The 21,888-nt window shown below is 29.2% G+C and overlaps 1 protein-coding gene across 4 annotated transcripts in view; it reads left to right on the top strand.

Moving 5' to 3' along the window:
* Window positions 1-21,888, top strand: part of LOC145292869 (prolyl 3-hydroxylase 1-like) — a 388,700-nt gene that overhangs the window by 334,206 nt on the left and 32,606 nt on the right. For 2 of the 4 annotated variants that reach the window (XM_080138980.1, XM_080138978.1), the window contains exon 13: window positions 5,094-5,189. The exons of the other annotated variants lie outside the window; for them this stretch is intronic. In XM_080138980.1, coding sequence (XP_079995106.1) covers window positions 5,094-5,189 — 96 coding nt within the window. The remainder of the gene's footprint in view (window positions 1-5,093; window positions 5,190-21,888) is intronic. 4 annotated transcript variants of the gene reach the window in all.

Genomic DNA, 21,888 nt, shown 5'->3' with positions numbered 1-21,888 from the left:
ATCATGCAATATATATATATATATATATATATGCACTATATATACTTATATATAGTGCAATATATATATATATATGCACTATATATACTTATATATAGTGCAATATATATATATATATATATATATATATATGCACATATATCATGGAATATATATATATGTATGAATATATATATATATATATATATATACACACACACGCATATATCGTGCAATATATATATATATATATATATATATATATATACACACACACCTCTTGTAATATATATATTCACACACATCGTGTAATATATATATATATATACATACACAAATCGTGTGAGAGATATATATATACACACACACATCATGTGATATATATACACACACACACATCATGTGATATATATATATATATATATATATATACACACACACATCATGTGAGATATATATATATATATGCACACACACATCATGTGATATATATATATATATATATACACACATCATGTGATATATATATACACACATCATGTGATATATATATATACATGCACACATCATGTGATATATATATATATACATACACACATCATGTGATATATATATATATATATATATACGCACACACATCATGTGATATATATATATATATACACACTGTGATATATATATATATACACATCGTGTGATATATATATATATATATATATACACACATCATATGATATATATATATATATACACATAGTGTGATATATGTATACACACACATCGTGTAATATATATACATATACACACACATCGTGTAATATATATACATATACACACACATCGTGTAATATATATACATATACACACGCATATATCGTGTAATATGTATACATATACACACACATATTGTGTAATATATTATATATACAATGATTGTGTTATGTATATATATATATATTGTGTGATATATATATATATTGTGTGATATATATATATATATATATACATATGTTGTGTGATATATATATATATATATATATATATATATAATATACATATTTCATGTAAGATATACACATATATATTAGATATACTGATATCTTACTAAGCGTGTAATACATTCTTTGATATTTTATATCTATATATTATATAATTTATATATACTATTTTACAAATCTAAATAGTTTTTATTCCTTATTTTAAATGTGCATTTTTAATTGAAACAGCTTATACATCATATTAAATTTATTAGATTTAAAGGTTTTCTAAGCCACATCAAATATAACTTAAACAAAATAACATCAAATTGACTTTAGATCGCTGCTTCATTTTTTTCTGCATTTTTTCCAACAAAAACTATATTACATTTATTTATACAAACATTATTGGCGACATGTGTGCAGGTATGTTTCTGCTGCACTTCCTTTAGAAGTGCAACATCATTGGGTTGTATTGTTACTCTTTATGGGTATAAAGATCCAGCTCGATTATGCTGCATTTCTAAAGAAATTGCAACAGAATTATGTTTGCACATATGTAGCCAATAATGTTTGTATAAATATATATATACTCTATTTATGGTTTAATATCTACAGATAGACTGTTTCGATCTATCATAGCTCTTCAGTGTAGCTAGACAGGTAGTGCCTCAAGCCAGAGTCAAAACTTGTTTATCTAGATGACAGCTGGTGCTTCTAACCTAGGAAGTTTCTAGGAAATATCAAATACACAAGCAATCCCTGGTCACATGTATATTGTGATGAGGGGAAATAATGACGTTAGATTTTTACAGATCTTGCAGGAAGGTGGTGACATTATCCTACCTACAGAGCCTGGTATTCCCAAACAGTCACCCATCTGATACTGACCAGGCTCAACGTTGCCTAACTTTGGTGACCTAACAAGAACCGGTATGTCAACATGATGATGCTGTACATTATTTAATAGCCAGTTTGTTAATATATTATTTTCTTAAACTTTTACTGTTACTAATTCTAGTGAATTCTTTTATTATATAATATATATATATGTATTATTGATATAGACAGATTTACATGATTGTGACGCTGGACATACTAATATTTTGGACAGATATTTGGTCAAGACCACAAGTCCTCGTCAAGTGACTTAATAAAGTTTGTCTTTCACTGAAGAAGCCCTGTTCTTAACCGACCATCTATCTGAAACATTAGCATGTCCAGTGTCGCGACTATGTAAATTTGTCCATATTAATAAAAAATATATCTTGCTCTTTTTTATTTAGCACTCTTAGTATCCTCATTAAATTCACAAGTTTTCTCTCTTGAATACCTATAACATATACACACACACACATTATATATATATATATATATACTAGCAAAAGTACCTGTCGTTGACTGGGTTCAAAAACAGCCTACAGAAAATGGACTCGGATTTATGAAAGTATGATAGGTTATGAAAAAGGGTTGTAATGAGATAGCTTCGAATTTGGGGGTATCAAAACCAAAGCAAAATATGATGAAAGTAAAAATAAAATAGATAAACCCCATAATTTATTATACTATACCTGTTCACACTGAAACACTTATCACAATATTCTGTGGATTTATATGAAAAAACCTTGTTAAACTTTGTGACATATTTACATTCTATGGAGGTCAGGCGCGAACGAACACCCCATAATTTTATTATACTATATTTCTTCAAACTGAAACATAATTATCAAAGTATACTTACGCAGATAGATATGAAAAGTCTTTATTAAAGTTTGTGCCTATTTCCATTCTATGGAGGCCAGGTGTGAACGCAGACCACACAATTTTTTTATACCATCCTTATTTAAGATAAAACATACTTATCAAAGTATTCTTATGTACATCTATATCAAAAACACTTGTAAACGTTTTTTTTAATTTTTTATTTCCATACTTTGTGGACCAGGCACGAACGCAGACCCCCACAATTTTAATAAACCACTGTTCTGCCAGATCAAACATATCCATTCCTGTGTCTCAATACATCTTCTATCATATGTAATCAGTTTTTTTAAAATAGTCAACCATATAGGAGCCTATTCGTGACCACACACACACACACACATACATTCAGCTTTATATTATAAATTATAGATATGCCAAGTTATAGGTGTTCAAGAATGATAACTCACAAATTTAACGAGGTTATTAAGAGTGCTCAATAAAAGAAGAGCAAGATATATTTTTATCGATATAGACAAATTTACAAGGTCACAACACTGGATATGCTAATGTTTTGGACCGATGGTCGATTAAAATCACAAGTCCTCATTAGGTGACTTAAAAAAAAAAAAAGGTTGCCTTTCATAGAAAAAAACAGTCCTCAAAGTTTTTAAGGTTTTGAGGACTGATCTTTTCTGTGAAAGGCGGCCTCTTTTTATTTTTTTTTATTTTTTAAGTCGCCTGATAAAGACTTGTGGTTTTAACCGAACATCTGTCTGAAACACTAGCATGTCCAATGTCGTGACCTTGTATAAAAATCTACCAACTATTTCATTATACACCTTAATAATGTGCCATCATTATTTTGGAGAATCTTATTAACATTTTCTTTTCTCAATCATTATCTTTCAGCAATGAAACCAATCAATTATTCAGTTAAATCTTTCCTTTATTTTCTTTCGTTATTTTTTTTTTTTTTCTATTTCTTTCCTCTGACAATTATCCATTTCAATTCCATATCAATTCCATATCACTCAGATTTGACTGAAACTGTTTTTAATTCATTAATCTTTGCTACAAGCAACTTTGAAATGACCAATAAGTTTGTTTTTTTTTCTGGATTTAAATAAAATATATAAGAATTTACATGTAATTTTATCTGTAATCCTTTTTTTTAATTATTTTTTTTTTTTTTTTTACAAAGGGGTTACCACATATTAAGGCCCAGAAACCACTCGAGGATAAGGTTTAATGCCTGTATTGTAGTCATTGGGACAGTAGTGTAGTAATCCTTAAACACGATTTAAGATTCCCTGAATTCTAATTTAAGATCCTTTAAGATTAAGCCTTAAATGTTGGACATAAATCATATTTGGACCCTTTATGCCTAGCAGCTGTGTTCCAAAATTCATAATGATCTGTTAATTAGTTTTTGGAGTGAATCCTCTACATATAAAAATATATCTAACTTTTTGTTTTTAAAAACTCTTATCGCCCCCCCCCCCAACAAGACATATTGCCACTTGGATATAAGGGGCTACTATTTGATTGTGCCTGTAGATATGGTACCTAAGTAGGGAGTTGAGGAGTGAAATGTCTGTTCATGTTACAGCTAAATTTTTGTATGTTAGTACAGTCAGAGAAGCAGTAGATAGGGAGGGAATTCCAAAGTCTAGCAATTTAGTGAAAGAAATTATTAGAGTAAAAGGTTTTGCAGCATTATAGGGGCTCTACGGTGAAGGGGTGGGATTTTGCTGCTTGTCAGGTTAGTCTGGGGTATTTACGTCAAGGCTTAAAATTTCGTCAGAGCACATTTCATTAAAATACTTGTAAAAACAGGCACAGGGATGCAACATTGTGATGATGGGACAGGGGTTGGAGCTTGGTTGATAATGCAGGACCTATTAGGCTGGTGACTCTTTTTTGAACCCTGTCTAAAAGGGAGAGACTAGTAGCAGATGCACCAGCACAAATGTGACAACAATATTCCATGCATAAGCAAATGGTGGCTTTGTAGAGATACAGAATAATGTAAGTTGTTTTCTAGCATAGTAGAGAGAGCCCACCATTTTTGCAGCAGCCTTGACATAGTCTGCAATGTATTTGCTTCATATACTTATATATTATTGATTCTGTAAATGTCGCTGTAAATTATGCATACTCATTTTGAACTAACTAGAATATTTTTTACAAAGCTAATAAATTAAAAATGTGTTGGAATATCTGCTTGTTGCCTGGATCAATATTACCTAAAAACAAATTTCCGACAGATTTCATTATTGTGGTTAGAAATTGTTTCAGAATTGATATGGAATTACCTTGTTATCTTTCGTTTCGATCTTTCAAATTTCATTTTCTTCTTTTCCCCACCCTCTACTTCTTCTCAGCTCCCTCTGTTGTTTTTCATCAATCTGTTTCTCTTTTTATCTGTTCCAGACAGGGGGATCATTAGGGGACGGATATAGCCGAGAAGCCTCCCCCCACTCTGATAATGAGTATTTTGTCGGCCTCAGTGTCTTGGACGCTGCCGAGGTAGTAGCAGTTTTTTTACTGCAAGCAAACGAAAAAGAATTATGGGATCCATTTTTAAATGTTTTTCATTAGCTATATAATTATTATTTTTTTAATACCTTACCGATTTAAAAAAATATATATAACTTGTCTTCCACCCTGCATGGTGGTAAAAAAACGCTTGTTTATTACCTTCCTTAAATGACCTATAAGTTTTTTCCTTCTGGGATTTGGGTATCTTGCAGGCAACCATTATTGTTTGTTTTATTACAAAAATAAATATGTCAAGAAACCAACTTATATTTAAGTGTTAAACACTTCCAGAAGAAAATGACTCTAGATATATTTTTGGATATTTGACAATAATTTACTGGCTTATTTGTAAAACTCCCAAATCTGTTAAAATATAAACCTTTCTTTTTTTTTTCTTTTCCTTTTTATGCTCCCCAACTTTCTTTTTTCTTTAACCCAAATCCTTTTGATTAAATTCTTCAAATAATCTTCAGAATGATCCCCTTCCTTGACAAAACATTCACTAACATCATCAAATAACAAATGAACAAAACAATCATAACATTCTAAAACGTTCCCAAATTATTTGAGATTGAATATTCATTTCAGGTTTACACAAGTATAAAAGATGAAATTAAATGACTGACCCCACTCTCTAAAATTTTTGTTCAGTTTTTTGAGAAAAGAATCTTTGCATTTTAATATTTACACACCAAGTTTTTGTATGTAATTGAAGTCATTTTTCTCCAAAAGTGTTATATATACATATGTGTGTGTGTTACAGAAGATCAAAAAAACATCAGTACCATTGGTTTGAAATCCAAACAAAGGGGACCAATATCTGGTTGTCTATGTCAGACTTTCTTCAGTCTTTGTTTATATCTTTCTCCCCGAAAATGGTGTCTTGCATGCTGTATCTAGATATAGACGACCAAATAGATCTCCTTTGTTTAGTTTTGAAGCCGGCAGTATCAGTGTTTTTCTGATTTTGTCTAACACATATATAAATAAATATTAAGCTCTTTTTTTTTTTTCTTAATAATTAAGCACACTGCTAGGGTTCTATCCCACTAACCTTATATAAACACATTTGGAAAAAAGTTGCTTCAGATTTTAGCAAGGGATTCTGGTTTCTATGTAATTTGAGTGTAAAAATTATCCATCTTAATTTTTTTTTTAATTTCATACAAAATGATTATTTCATGTTAAATGTGCATAGTAAACTGTATCCTACACTAAAACTTGAACAGGTAAATATTTCAAAAGTTTACATTTTTCTATGCCAGGAAAAATTTTATTTAAAATTTTATATATATATATGAGAGAAAGTGATATTGTTGAAAAGAACAAGAACTCATAATGATGTTTTTTTTCTAAACTTTTCCAGAGATTTAATTATTTTCTCAATTCTTGAGATAAAAACAACTAAAGAAAACAAGAAAAACTTATGATAAATGTATCAATTTTCATGTCATTATCCAAGTATTAATCCAAATGCATTCAACAGGTTTAAAAAAAAAAAAAAAAAAAAAAGTAAACTTATGGTGTTTGTAATAATATATGATTGGATATCAAAAATGTCTTTTTAATGAAAACATCATTACGAAATGACATGTTAAAAATTCAGAAATTTAAGAAAGTTATCAAATAGATCTGCTAAAACTATTATTAAAAAAATAAAACTCATTTATGATGCAGTATTTTTTAAATTTGAAAACAAGGGAGATAAATCAATTTGTCATACAGCATTAGTTGTAACAGAAGAAATTAATAAAACTGCATTATTTGACAAAGTTTAATTTTTCTTGTAATTATGTTTAATGCACAAGCACCAAAATTATTTTGACAAAGTCACTAAATCACAAGAGGATTGTGAGGAAAAGTTCTGCATGCATTAAAAATTTTTATTTTATAAATATTATTATATGATGAAGCATGTCGAGTTAAAATCTATTGAGAAATACACCTTTTGTATTGAGAAATACACACTTTAAATGTGTAAATATTAGTTAAAGTTATCCAATATGACCTAAATGAGACGGCCATTTTGGATAACTTATTTTTTTACTTAATGTTTACATATTTAAAGTGTGTATCGCTGTATACAAAATCACCACTCTCGTTTTGTTAACAAAATGCAACATCAGCAGAAACCTGAAATATGTCATGTGCACATGGGCTAAAAAAATAGCAACGACTTATCTCAAACAACAAAGAAAAAATACAATACTCAATTTTTGCAATGAAACAAAATAAGATTTTATTTGGAGATGGAGAATAAAATATTTACAAGCAATAAACGCCACATACATTTTTGCCTGTAAGCAATTTGGCTTAATAATAGTCATTTGTTTATTTTGCAAGATCGTCACCTATTACATAAATGACTTATGAAACGAGCATCTACTCAGCAAATCAGTAGACAGGGAGCAAGGAGTCTCCCAATTCACAACTTTGATGTGCCCAGTAAAGTTGATCAAGCCCAGTAGCCAACAGGATTCGGCAGCTGTAGTTCAGTCCTTTTAAGGGCTAACTACCTCAAACTATTATTGTGATTAAAACAATCATTTTCAGGGCTAACTTTCAACAAACTACCATAATGCAATAAACTCTTCATTCTCTGCTTGACGTTTGGCTCCCAGCTTCAATTCCTGTTGACGTCCAGCTACCGGTTTCCAGTGTCCATTTCTAGCACCTATCGACGTCTAATACCTCATTGACGTCCAGCTACCGGTTTCCAGTGTCCATTTCCAGCACCTATCGACGTCTAATACCTCATTGACGTCCAGCTACCAGTTTCCAGCATCAGATCACATCTATACAACTCTGATCAAGCTGATGTTCACCTCAAGGACAAAAGAGCTTCAACCTTGTTCTTGTTAATCCAGATATGTCATTGCCATACATTTTACCTTTTTCTTGGTAAAAATAAAAACCAATATCCTATCGTTTTTAACCGATCATTTGTGTTTGTTACCTCTCTTAGCTATTGCCGTTACCTCTTTGCTTGGTGTCTACTTTTTAGTTGTATGATAGATTGGCCTTTACACCTTTTGCCTCTCTATGTGTATTTCTCAATAGATCTTAACTCAAAAAGATTCCTCATATATTTAGCAAAAAAAAAAAAAAGAAAAAAAATTGGGGGTTATTTGGAATCTGTTTTGTAAGAAAAGAAATTTTCACTTCATTAAACTTCGTTTAATGTAACCAATATTTATAAAATTAACAAAAAAAAAAAAATCTAAAATGCGACGATATTGTAATTTTTCTTAAAACATTCGAGTAATAAGAAAAAAAAATATTTTTCAACTATTTTAGTGAAATAGTTACTTCCCTTAGAACAATAAGTTAAGATTCTGAATAACCAAAAAAATTTTTAATGTTACACAGAATTTTTTTTTTTTCGCAATAAACGCACGTTGTGATTTAGTCACTTTGCCATTATTTCATCTTTCACATAATGCAGATCTATCCACAAGAGTCCCTTGATAATAATTCTGTTTCCATATAATACTGTTATTCTTCAGTAAAACTTTTTAAAATTTTTTTGTTAGATATTATTTCTGTCTAAAATCATGATTTTTTAAAAAATAGATTTAACGAATAAATATCGAACATAAGCGGAAATAAACTCAGCAGTGAAATCCAATAAAAAAAAAAATCTAAGGGAGATAACTATTTTCCTCCACAGGTGCCATTTTTGTAATATATATACAAATTAAGAAAAAATAAACAATTGGTAAAAACTCAAGTTCTGTTAAATTAAAAAACGTTTTTGAATAAATTTTAATTTCTCAAAATACAGATGAGTCTTTATTCTGGAAGTGTTTGAAAACTAAGCAGTTGGATCTGCCGTATTGCATTGAAATAGATTATCTCTGTTACAAAATCCTCAGAATTTTTTAGTTTTGTGGACCTTATTAGCTGAGGACAAAGAATGTTTAATTTTTTAAAATTCTGTTTCCATGTAATACTGTTTAATATCCAACACAACAAATTCAGAGGAAATAGATTTATTTAGTCATTTTTTTTTTTTTTTTTTAAATATCAGATAATTTTTCTGAGAGAAAAAAATCAAGACTGACTTATTACCAAATTTTTGGTTTCTCTAAAATAAGATTTTTTTTATTGTTCATGTTAAGTTGAAAAATCAAAAATACTGTTACTTTTAAGCCACCAAAATTGGTTAATTTAAGAAATGATTTTCCTTGTAAGATTAAAAAAATGGCTGCTGACATTATCTATTTCTTTAATCAGTTTTAGTTATTTTGCTGATTAGAATAAACATATTTAGCATGAATGTATTGATTTATAATGATGAAGGATGAATGGTATCTTGGTTTACTTTGTTCTTGTTAGTGCCTGTATAGCTGTTAATAATAGTTCGTCTCTGTTTGATTTTCATTTGTGTGTAAGAATCTGTATGCAGGACCAAGAAGACTGGTATCTGAGTAATCAATCCTTTGAGACTTCACCCCCCAGAGTCTAAGGCTGGGGGGGGGGTTGATCAACATTTTGGGGATTCTGTTCCATGGGGCATACTTGAATATTTTGTCTAGCCTTTAGCTGTTTGCTTTGTCAGCTTCTTTTGAAGTCTGAAACCGATTTTTATAGATTAAAAATGTTTTGAGTTAATACATTCCTGTGAAAACTTGCTTGCTTTTGGGAGTGGTAAAAATTCCAAACAAAGGGAAGAAAGAAAGAAAGAAAGAATCACTTTGCATTCCAGCCACCATAGGTTCTCCATTATAATTCTAGTAGGTTAGAATAGAATGTTCATCTAACAGATGAATTAACAGATGAATTAACAGATGAATTAACAGATGATGTCAAAGTTTTACATGGAAACATCTTTTATTTGGGCTGTGTTGAAAAGGAATCAAAACATCTAAGAATCAATCTTTATATATCTATGATAGATTTATCATATCATTGGCGTTGGGGGGGGGGACAATCGAAATATGCCGACAGTGTACTCGTTCCAACTACATTGAGTTGGAAAACAAAATCATGTGGAAACTGTAAGAAGTCAGATGATTCTTGTGTTTCTGACTTCTGATTGGCTGGTGGGTCAATCTCTCCTGAATTACATATTTCTGTTTACAGCAAATGAAAATCATGCATTTAAAACATGTGACTTTGCCAGGCTTTTATTTTTTAAGATGATGATTAATAATTTGTATTCTAACTAGTCTTATCATGGGTTTCATCGTCACAATGTTTCAGCCTATGTAAGCTCCAATCTTCAGGTGCATCTTGTCCCAGAAATCTTCATGTTTAACTCTGATATAGTGCAAAAGATAAAAGCACTAAGTATAATGTGTTCTAAGTGAATGTCTTTTAGAGTTTAAAGCTTCAATCCACAGTAGGGAGTGATACTCATTATATATAATTAAAAATTATTTAAGACTTTTACCTGATTATGGCTGATGGAATGAAATCAACTTACCTCGTGCATTAAAGAGTTCCATTCATCGATCGAAACGTTGTGAGAATAACATCCAAGATAAAAACAGAAGTCTGAAAAATTAAAATTAATTTCTGAAAGCATTTACAATCAATTACAAAAAATTATTTCAGTTTAGTGTTGAAACGATTAATTGGAATCTAGAAAATCAATTTTGGGAAGAGTAGGTGGTATTAAAATAAAAAATTGAGCCTAATTTCCGATTCAGAAAACGGTGCCCTGACTTTTTTATTATTTTAATTTTTTGTTTAAAGCTTAATTTCCCATTACAAAATATCACAATGAATTTATCCAAATTTTGGATACAATATATAAAGGAAAAACGAAGAAATTTGTTAAATTGAAAAGAAAATTATATATATCTGCACTTAAAAGTAAATGACGTATCCCTGCTTAATGACCCTTCACTCTCCCCCAAATGAGATTCTACTTTTTTTAGGTAATTTTAGAATTGGAATCTGGAGAAAAATATTAGAATCGCCTGGGCGATAAACTATTGGGTTCTATCAAAGAAATAATTCTAATGTCAGCAGCTATAATATTAAACAAAAAAAAAAAGAAACGTTTATTTATGTAAATTTTTATAATTTTTATATTTTATTCAGGTTTTGAATTCATTTTTTTCCAGTTTTTAATATTATATCTACAACAAAGAAATGAAAAAAAGTTACATTAAGAAAACTCGATAATAAATTATAAATAAACTTTAAAATTATCTAAATAACTGTCTCATTATGTTGATGCATGGCCAAATAATTGAGCATAGACATATTTGGCACAAGGTTAATTAAATATGACACCTGGTGAGTAACACTATCACTATTCTGCAAGATTATTTTCCGAAATGTATCTTACCCTCTTTTATTTATATACATTTATATACGACATTAAAGAGAAATATCATTTTTTCCATTTCTTCTGAATACTATTCCAGTCTAATAAAACTAAATCAGCAACAGACAAAATGGCAGCTGTTTCTTTAGAAAAACATGTGAATATCTAGGTTGCTAAAAAAAGTTAAAGCAAAAATATCCAATATCCTTCAACTTTACACAAAAAATAAACCATAAAACTTCATTGAATTTATCAACATTTACAAAATTTAAACAAAACGTTTTAAACTTAAAATTAGCCTTTTTATGATTGACTATGTTATTCATAAGAATAATTATTACATTCTTAAAAAGAAAAAAAAAGAAACGTAGCACTTTTATATAAAAACATTGTGGGTAAGTTTGTAATTGAGGGGGAGGGCATCAATGCATCTAACTGCTCTGCACACAGGCATGTATAGAATGCAGGATATCGATGAAGTAAATGACGCTATGACAGGCGTTCATATTTGTGCAAGATCATGAGATAAGCTAGCCGAAAAAAATGGGGGAAAAAAAAAATGAAAAAAAGATTAAGGCTTTGAAAGTATACGCATATACAATAGTCACAACTGGCTTAATATTATTAGATTAAACTAGTATTAAGGAAAGACGGATAAATTTGCAAGAATCCTGAACTAAGAGTCTGATTTTCATAAATAAATCCTTGTGACCTTAAAAGTAAAGTAACATTAACAATGATAGGAAAATCATTGGATAGACTTTGTTAACAAATTTTAATAAAATCAGAGAATATGATTATTACCATAAAATAGCTGCCGTGTTGTCAGCCATCAACAAGTGATGGTAGGTCGCCATTGAACGAAGGCCAAATATTTCCTTTTTTAAAGATTTTTTAATTATTTTTTTTTTTACTTTAAAAACGTGTTACCAAGGGAAATAACTTTATTTGCTTTTTTTTTTAACAACCTATTTTAAAAAATATTTTTCAACGATTAATTTTAAATATTTTTTTCTACAAAAACATAGGTTTATTGAGTAAGTGTGTAAAATGTGTAGTTTAGAGCCGTAACTTATTTGACAGACAAAAAATTATAAAAAATATTTATTAGACACAACGACTGAAATAAAATCAGAAAACCAATAAAACCATTAAAAAATTTCATTTTTATTATTTTTTCATCATTCTTTTATTAGACTAAATTTACGACATTCGAGGCCGCCATATTGCTTTTAAAAATTGGCTTTTTTAAGGTTTGTCAGATTTGCCTTTTAAAGGCTAAATTTGGCCTTTTTTACAATATATATACGTATATATATATGGCCGCTGAAAACATGGTTCACGAAAGAACGTAAAAAAGGCCAATCTGTCAAACCTTAGAAAGGCCAATTTTTAAAACAATACGGCGGCCTCGAATGTCGTACATTTAGTCTAATAAAAAATTGATGAAAAAAAAATAATAAAAATGACATTTTTTTTTCTTGTTTTATTTCAACCTTTGGGTCTAATAAAGTGTTTTATATAAAATAAATAGTTTTTAGAATTCTTGTCTATCAAATAATTTACGTCGTTTAACTACACATTTACCATCCATTTATGTTAAGAAACAAAATTAATGAACAATAATTTGAAAATGATGTTTTAAAAATATTAGTATTTTCTCGGCTTCAGAGATAAATTTCGTGTGATTAGAGGAAAAAAAGTTATCTCCCTTTATAGGACAAACCTAAAGGGGATGATATTTTGGTGTTTCTCCGTGGTTATAGCTAGATTGTATACGAATGTTATTTAAAAAAAAAATTTTTTTTAACTCTTTATGTTGTACTTTTTAAGAAAAATAATTTTTTTACTGAAATCTAAGTAAATTCACCCAGCAGTTTTGTATAATTCGTTTTCACCTAACTAGCGATATCGTCGACGTAATCGTGATATTCAAGGGAGATAACTGTTTCTTTTCGCACAATTTAAAAATTGATTTCTCTTGCAAAAGTTTAAATTATATCCCTTGACTGGCTCAGTAATAGCGGCCATATTTACTTGTGGGGTTAAACTTGAATTAAACAACATTATTGAATGAATTTACGTAAATTTTGGTGAATGTTATATATTTTACCTGACAAGTACAACATAAAGGTTTTGTTATTTTTGTTTTTAATGGCATTTATATTTAAGAACTGAAATAAAATAGTTTTTCTATTTGATTCGTAATTTAAGGTAATAAAAGTTATATATATGACAAGTTGCATCTTAAACGAAAGCGGCCTGTATTTCTTAATGATGAGATTTTAAAGATTTATTTAAAAAAAAAAAAAAGAGAGTGAAGATAACCTCAAAAATATATAAGCAATAACTCATGGTTAAACATTTAATATCTAACGCATGAGTTCTGCACCAAATCCTAAATATTTCAGAATCTAGTCCTGCAGATTGTTATTATTGAATTCGACTCTCACTGGGTGCTCTGTATTTTACAGCCCTGTGTCATATTAAGCTTATTGTAATAATTATGTGTATTGTCTGTCGGTGTTCTTCTTTGTGGTTGACATTTTCGTGCTCTTTATTATTATTTTCAAATACTTTTGCCAGACATGTTTGTCATTGTTATTGTCTGCACTTCGTTCTCTTTTGGGTCTTCAGCTAACCGCAACAAAACCAAGGGAGGATGATATATAAATGGGAATGCTTCCTAACCAAACCATCTGCCGCCCCTCGATTCTGTATTTTCAGTACCCAAATTATTTTAGCAGTTGAAACGAATGGGTTTAATCTAACGCTGTATTGGATGTCAAAAACACTTTTTTCAAAATTTATTTGATGCCAGAAAAACATCTTTTTCCAGAAAAAAATCCAAAATAATTTATATTCTTAGAAAAAAATATTTGTACTAGTAAGTCGATCTGGCTGAAATTTTGTATGGCCTTTGTTATAAGGTGCAGTGGACTAAGTATTGTGGTATCTGTTCGATGCACAGTTAAAGATTAATAGGGATTAGTTTTTAATGCAAAAATGGGCACAAATTTAATCATATTCACCCATCAACTAAAGTCAATGGCTATAACTTTTGTCTGTTTTTAATAGGCTAAAAGGTCAAGCATATAATATAGTTTTAATTCAACAAAAATAATTTAATTAAAGCACCAAGCATTTTCCACAAAATTATTAATAGAAATGCCGTAAAAAAAGTGACATTTTTAAAACTAATCCAACCTGATAATTTTCACGCATATCCAAGTTAACAATGGTTTTACGTGTTGTCATGTGTTGATGACTTTTAGAAATTAACCTCCAACCAAAACTATATCTGGCTAAATCTTCATTTATCTCTCTTCTTGGCTTTCCATTGCCAACTTTGTTACTTTGCATCGACTAACCCAAGCATTCTTTCAATGTGACCAAACCTCCACAGTCTCTTATTCTACACACATCTCCATACACCCCTTAGATTTAATCTTTAAGTTCATCAAATTTAAGCCTTTCTTGAAGATTCATATTACACATATTTCTCTCCCTACAAAGCACATCCTGAACACTTACTGGCCAGGTTTCTTATACACTATCATACTATGGACATATGCTTGATAAATTTTTCCAATTACAACCAAAAACAAATTTATTTGCCCTAAATTGAAGGTGATATTTCTTTTTTAGAAATTAGTTTTCACAATTATTCTATTTCTTTAGATTTCAACCATTATTAAAAACTTTAAAAAAAAAAAAAAAAAATAAAACAATTCTTTTTAGTAAAAATAATTGCTTGCATAACTGCATTAAATTCGTTAAAAAAATATGATTTTTTTTATTTTTTAAGTTAAAATTCTTTGTTACTATTAAGTTTTTATAAGTAAATATGAACATGCTTTTGGTTATCTTAATTGAAAAAAAAAGTTATTCTGGAACGAATTCAATTTGAAAAATATTCGCTTTCACATGGCTTGAATGATGAACATGGTGTTCTATTCTACAGACCATGCCACAGCTGAGAAGTATGATTTGAGGCCTATTCACGAATGTTCGATTTTCAGAGATTGTCGTATGAAATTAAGTCAACCACATTTGAAAATACATAAAATAATATTTTAAACCTGAGGATGAGAAAATGTGTTGAAAGAAAAATAAATGCAAATATTTATATGAATCAAATCTTTTACCAGAAATCTTAATTATTTCTTTTTGTTTAATACTGATCAGTTTCCACAACAAAAAATACATCTTTTAATTAAACAAAGCAAAAATTGAATTAAAATGTCTAATAAAGCGATTTGATCCACGTTTGTATTTTTGTTCATCTTTTAACACATCTTGAAGTATTGATCAGAATATCATTCTTTTTCAATGACTTAATTTTCGTAAAAAATAAATCTCTGAAAATCAAACATTTGTCAGTAGGTTGTTTCTCTCATGAAGTGGCCTGTTGTATAGAGCGAAATTGTGACATCAGATATAGTGTCATACTAAATCCGTTCCTTTCAACTGCTTACATAATAGTGCTGAGAATACACTCGGTCCCTGGAATAGTTCTGCTATTTTTGCTATGCATCAATGCCAACGCCTCCCTGTTGACCAAAAAAATAAATGGAAGGTACCAGAACAAGAATAAAATTATTTCTGGAAAGTTCGGTTTATTTATTTGGCTTCATTTTTGTCCCCGCTTTTATTATTAAAATTAAAGGTCGACATTGACATTTGATATTGAGAAAAAATTCTTGATAGAAAAATTGAAATTGAAGCAGATCAGAATAGAGTACCAACAATTGACAAAATATCAGAAATATTTTTTTTTGTCATTCATTTTTTTTTTTTTTAAACAGTTACGATGACATTTTTTGTTTGTAGCTTTTAAATTTCTGTCTTTTTTAGCAGTTAAGTATTTTTTAACAGTATATATATATATATATATATATATATATATGTATATATATATAATTTGTAAAAATGTCATGTAACAATCAGTATGCTCACATATTTTTTTTTAATTTACTGATATTTTTTTTTTTTTCTTATATCTCTTATGTCTTTAAAACTGCCATTTTCATTTATATATATAAAGATATGATGATGAAGTTATATTCAATCACCTATTGTTCCAGAAACCGTTGGTACGGATGATTATTCAGCAAACAATTGCATGATTTTATATATATATATATATATATATATATATATATATATATATAATTCACACTTTATTCAAGTGAATGTTATTTGGTGTATTTTCACATGCAGCTGATCTAATTTTATACAACAATCTTTGAAATTCAAACATTTGTCAATAGGCCTCCAATCATACTTCTCAACTGCAGTATGAAGTGGATTGTATTAAAGAACGCCACAAATCATAGTCATAATTCTAATGAACAGATTATTTTCCACTGAATTTTCGATGCTTGTGCAGTTTATGAACTGTACTATTCTTTTTTAGATAGGATTTTTAAGTTGAATTTAATTTTATGGTACTTTTTTTTTAATTAGATTTGTTGGGTGACAGTAAAGAATAGTATAAAGCCTCTTCTCCCCATGTTAAGAATGGCTTTCTAAATAAGTTTTATTATTTCAGCACAGTCTATAAACTGCACAAGTACCGAATTTTTTAATATTTTTTGTATCAACTAAATTTGACCTGTGATTCAAATGAATAGATTTCTCCATATTTCATCAGTTATGACATATTCAACGTTTCACTATTTAACTTGAAAGCTTTATCAGGAATGATCAGAAACATAAGAAAATGAAACATGAATCAAAGAATTTTAGAATACAATAAAAAAAAAAATATATGGAGGGTTTATTTAATCATCATTATTAGTACTAGCAAAAATATGTGATTAGAGAAATAAGTAATGCCTAGGAAAGTGTTTCTATCGTAACAGAACAGATGCTACACAGACACACACATAGAAAAAAAAAAGGAGCAGGTTATGCTTGGGAGGATGGTCTTATGACAACAGAATTTAAGCTACACTCTTCCCTACCTTCTCCAAAGAGGAGTTACTGCTTAAGAAGGATATGTCAACAAAAAAGTACTATAGTACCAGTCTCACCCTGAACTGAGCATTGAACGATACTAGTAGTATGTACTAGTAATAGATTCTAATTACAGTCAGCATCCCAGGAGCTTTTTATGCCAAAATTTAATGCACTTCTATCCTAAAATATCTTTTAGCTTTGCTAAATGATGATATATTAGTAAATTATCAGTATATAAATAGAAGCAGTAACTATTTAAAAAAAAATTTTTTTTTGTCTGCCACCAGACATTACATGCTGCACAAAATGAGGTTTGTACAAATTTTAAAGACATTTAAACGCAATACACATGGCTATATTTTAAATTATTCGCTCTAAGATTTCCACCCAGAAAGCACCAGGTAAAAACAACTTGTTAGTAAGATTATACATAGCAGTAGTATAACACATCTGGTATGCCAAAATCTGGTGAAATTTTTGCCATTAAAATTTGTGATTATAGTTTTTAGTAGTAGTGTACCATGGTTTACCTCATTTTTGCCCCGGGAGGGGGGGTGGGGGCATGTTACATAAGATGAAACATTCTTTCATTTGAGAATTCACTTTGCATTTCTTCACATGCTGATTTTCAATTGAAGACTCTAAAAACACAAAAGGAGTTTTTATCGCTCTCTTAATGTGATGTTACAATGCTTTCTCACACCAAGCAGCCATTCTTATTAACATCCGGTGCAGAATACATATCTGTTCAGTGATAAAATGCACTCTGACTTTTTCCATTCCTTAGCTATTCAATTGTTTATTTTATGTATATCTGAACTAACCCACAAATTACTTCATTGTACTCGAATTCCACAACCACATTCTTAATAAAATTTAAAAACTTCACTTTGTACATTTTTCATCAAAAAAAAAGAAAAACTGAACCTAACCCAAGGGCAATCTCGCTACAGTAGCAGTAACATTTTAATAAGCCTATGACACATCTGACATCTCAATAATACTTTGTGACAAATTTGATGCAATACTGTCAAGTAGTTTTGAAGCCTATCAGTGACCCAAAATGCTCTATTGTTTTGCGTTCATCTTTTATTTCTTTATATTTTTGCATATCCTAATAAAGCTTTTGAACTAAATAAAAGCAAAACATTGAATAATACATTTGTTTTTACTGTGTGTGTGTGTGTGTGTGTGTGTGTGTGTGTGCGTGTGTATAAAATTTTAGACTGTAAAAATATATTTAAATGAATTTATTGTTTGACAGGATACTTAAATAAGATATATTGAAATTTCCTTAATCCGTGGAGTTTCATATATATATATATATATATATATATATATATATGAAACTCCACGGATTAAGGAAATATATAATATATGTGTTCTTGTAATTATTAAAAACAAAGCATTCGAAAGCCTTACAATGATGCAATTTAATTTTGTTTTTAATTTCATTTTCCAAGATATATTCTTCCATCAGAATTCAGATAAAGATACAGTAAAATATATTTTATGTGTGTGTTTTCAATTCATTCCGTGTTGAAGCAAATTCAGAACAAGTGTTTTCTTAGTGTTGTGAAAGTTTTGAATCTCTCGTCACCAGGTCAATAATAATCAAAATAAACACAATGGTATAATGAAAAAAAAAAGTGCACTACCAAAAATAATCACGTTTCTGGGTGACATAATTGTCACAAATCTCTACCCATGACATGTTAGATGCAACTATATTTATTGACCCTGGGTAAGTCCATTATTCCTGAAGTGGGTAAATCGGCTTATAACACTTAGTCAAGAGCATTTCGCATGGAAGCACCAAATGAATAACAAATGGTGTCCTCGTTTGAAAAAGCATTGTTTCTATAAGGAATGCTCTCCAAAACAAGAACAATATTTCTAATTCCTTTGACGCTGCAGCACATAATGTTCTTGATTAAGAAAACTTATCCTGTATTCATTTCAACACCAGACAATTAGAAAACATCTACACTGTTAAATTACTTATTAAAGAGCAGATATATTTAAAAAAAAAATTTTAATTTTAATTGACAACACATTAATTTGAACTTCCCTTGATACCTTCAGTTACATGGAAATATTGGAAACCAGACCCATCAAGCTAAAGGTGTCAAATGCATTTTTAGTGCTGCAGATTGAGTTTCCAGTGTTTCCATGTAACTGAATATATCAATGGAACATCAAACTAATGCATTGTGTCAATTGGAAAAAAATATATAATTCAATTCATTTGATTCTATGAATGAAGGCATGACTAATGCTCGATCCCATTAATATTAACAATCTTAAAACCATATGATGAACATCTCAATTCAAGAGTTCTACTTTTTATTTATTTTTTTTTTTTCACAGGATTTTGTTTTCTTGTTTTTTTTTTGTCCAGGAATTTTAACCAATGCAATCTTGAATCGCTTATATTTGCCAGCTTTAAAACTAAATTCCGATGTTTCCATGTAAAACTTATTATACCGAAATGTCAGTGCCATTATTTGCCAATAATTTCCTGCCATATGTGACATCAAAAACAGACATGCTATTCATTGGTACAGCACTAAAACTATAACTAGAACCACACTGAATATCAGTTAAAATAGAAATGACATTACAAGGTAAATTTAAAGATTAACACTTTCTGCTATCCCCCTCCAAAAAAAAAAAAAAAAAAAAAAATGAGATTGACTTTATTAGGGGATTACATTGTACGAACTCTGAAAACTTAGTGGAAAAAATAAACAAAAAAAATTATTTTAGGATTTAGAGTATAAGATTAGTTTCATATATAAGTTTTACGTAAAATGATCCCTCATTTCCGAGCCATTTTAATTTTTTAAGATAAATTTTTATCACTAACCTTATGTCTGAGTGGCAACTTTGTAAAACTACATGTAATTTAAAAAAAATGAATAAATAAACGACCATCCCAAAATAGAACTACTCAGAATTTATCTCCTATAGCAAAAAAATTATTTTTGGTTAACTGTCCTAAAACGCGTTAATGACCTGAGAATGGGGAATAACTTTACATAAAATTTACATGGGAAACTGATTCCCCACTCTAAATTCGAATTTATTTTCTTTCTGTCAAGTTTGTCATGCTATTTATGCATAACTGTTTGAAACAAGGTAGAATATCAAGATGAGGGGGGGATCTTTTTGAGGATGTAAATCTGCAATATTGAAAAAATCCTGTTGAATCGTTATAAAGAAATGAATCACACTTGTACATAAATATGTAACGATCAATGTTATTTAATGATAATCAATCAATCAATGTTATTTAATGATATGCTCCTTTTAAATAGCATTCTGTATTTTTGGTTACAGACACAAAATCACCATTATAGTGCAAACTTAAACCTGTATAATGATTGCATCCCAGCCAAAGGGTTAACATATAATGAGCACTGCACACTAAAGACTTATGTTGTCTCTCAGCATCTGTAAGAAGATGGATATAAATACTGCTTGTTGTGAATGTTTATTTTTTCTGTGACATTTTTCTTATTAGAGGTCATGATCACAATTCATGCAAAAAAAAAAAAAAAATTTGAGAAGATAGGATTGATGAAGATTTCAAAAAGTGCGGCAGGATGCTTACAAATTCTGAACTGGAAGCAAACTAAATACCTGAATAATATCTCTCTCTATCTCTCTCTCTCTCTCTCTATTTATTTCTGCAGTCAAGCAATTATAATAATAATTACACCATCTCTCACATTCTGAAAATATAATTATAACATGATTATATCAGTTCTCACATTATTATATATACTGAAAATTATATATATGGTATAATTATATCTCACATTGTGAAAATTATATATATATATATATATATATATATATATATATATACAGTAGAACCTGGGATACAGTACATATTAAAAATTAGTAACAAAATACAGTACAGTATATAAATACACATGTATATAATCAAATAACACAGTAAGGTGGGGCAAATACCGTAACCAGGGTCTGGAAAAACATCGTAACCTGAAAACCGTACCCCTGGGCTCCACTGTAAAGAAGATTTTTTTCATAAAGAAAAAGCAGATTAAATTCTAAGGATACCAACTGAATTTGCATATTACAAACTTAAAACTTGAATGTGAAATATGTGTAATTTAATTTTTTTTTTTTTAAATTGATTTTTTTCATTGTTTCTTATTGTTATGGTGTGGGGGTAATTTTGTCCTCTGCAAACTAATTTATAAATCTTTATGCATTATTTATTAAGAAAATCACATGGGTGGAATGCAAATAAAATAACTAGTCTAAAAAATATATACCTAAAAACATTTATATGAAGCTACACAAGGCTTAGCTTATTATATCGGCTGAAAGACATCTTTTTAAATGCAAAAAATGCAAACATATTTACTCTGTAGTATTGGAAGGTCAATGTGGCATTAACCTGAGTATCCA

This window comes from Euprymna scolopes, chromosome 14 (genome assembly GCF_053919585.1).
Source record: "Euprymna scolopes isolate OS-2025 chromosome 14, ASM5391958v1, whole genome shotgun sequence".
Lineage (NCBI taxonomy): Eukaryota > Metazoa > Mollusca > Cephalopoda > Sepiida > Sepiolidae > Euprymna > Euprymna scolopes.
This window is presented reverse-complemented; position numbering and strand designations above follow the sequence as displayed.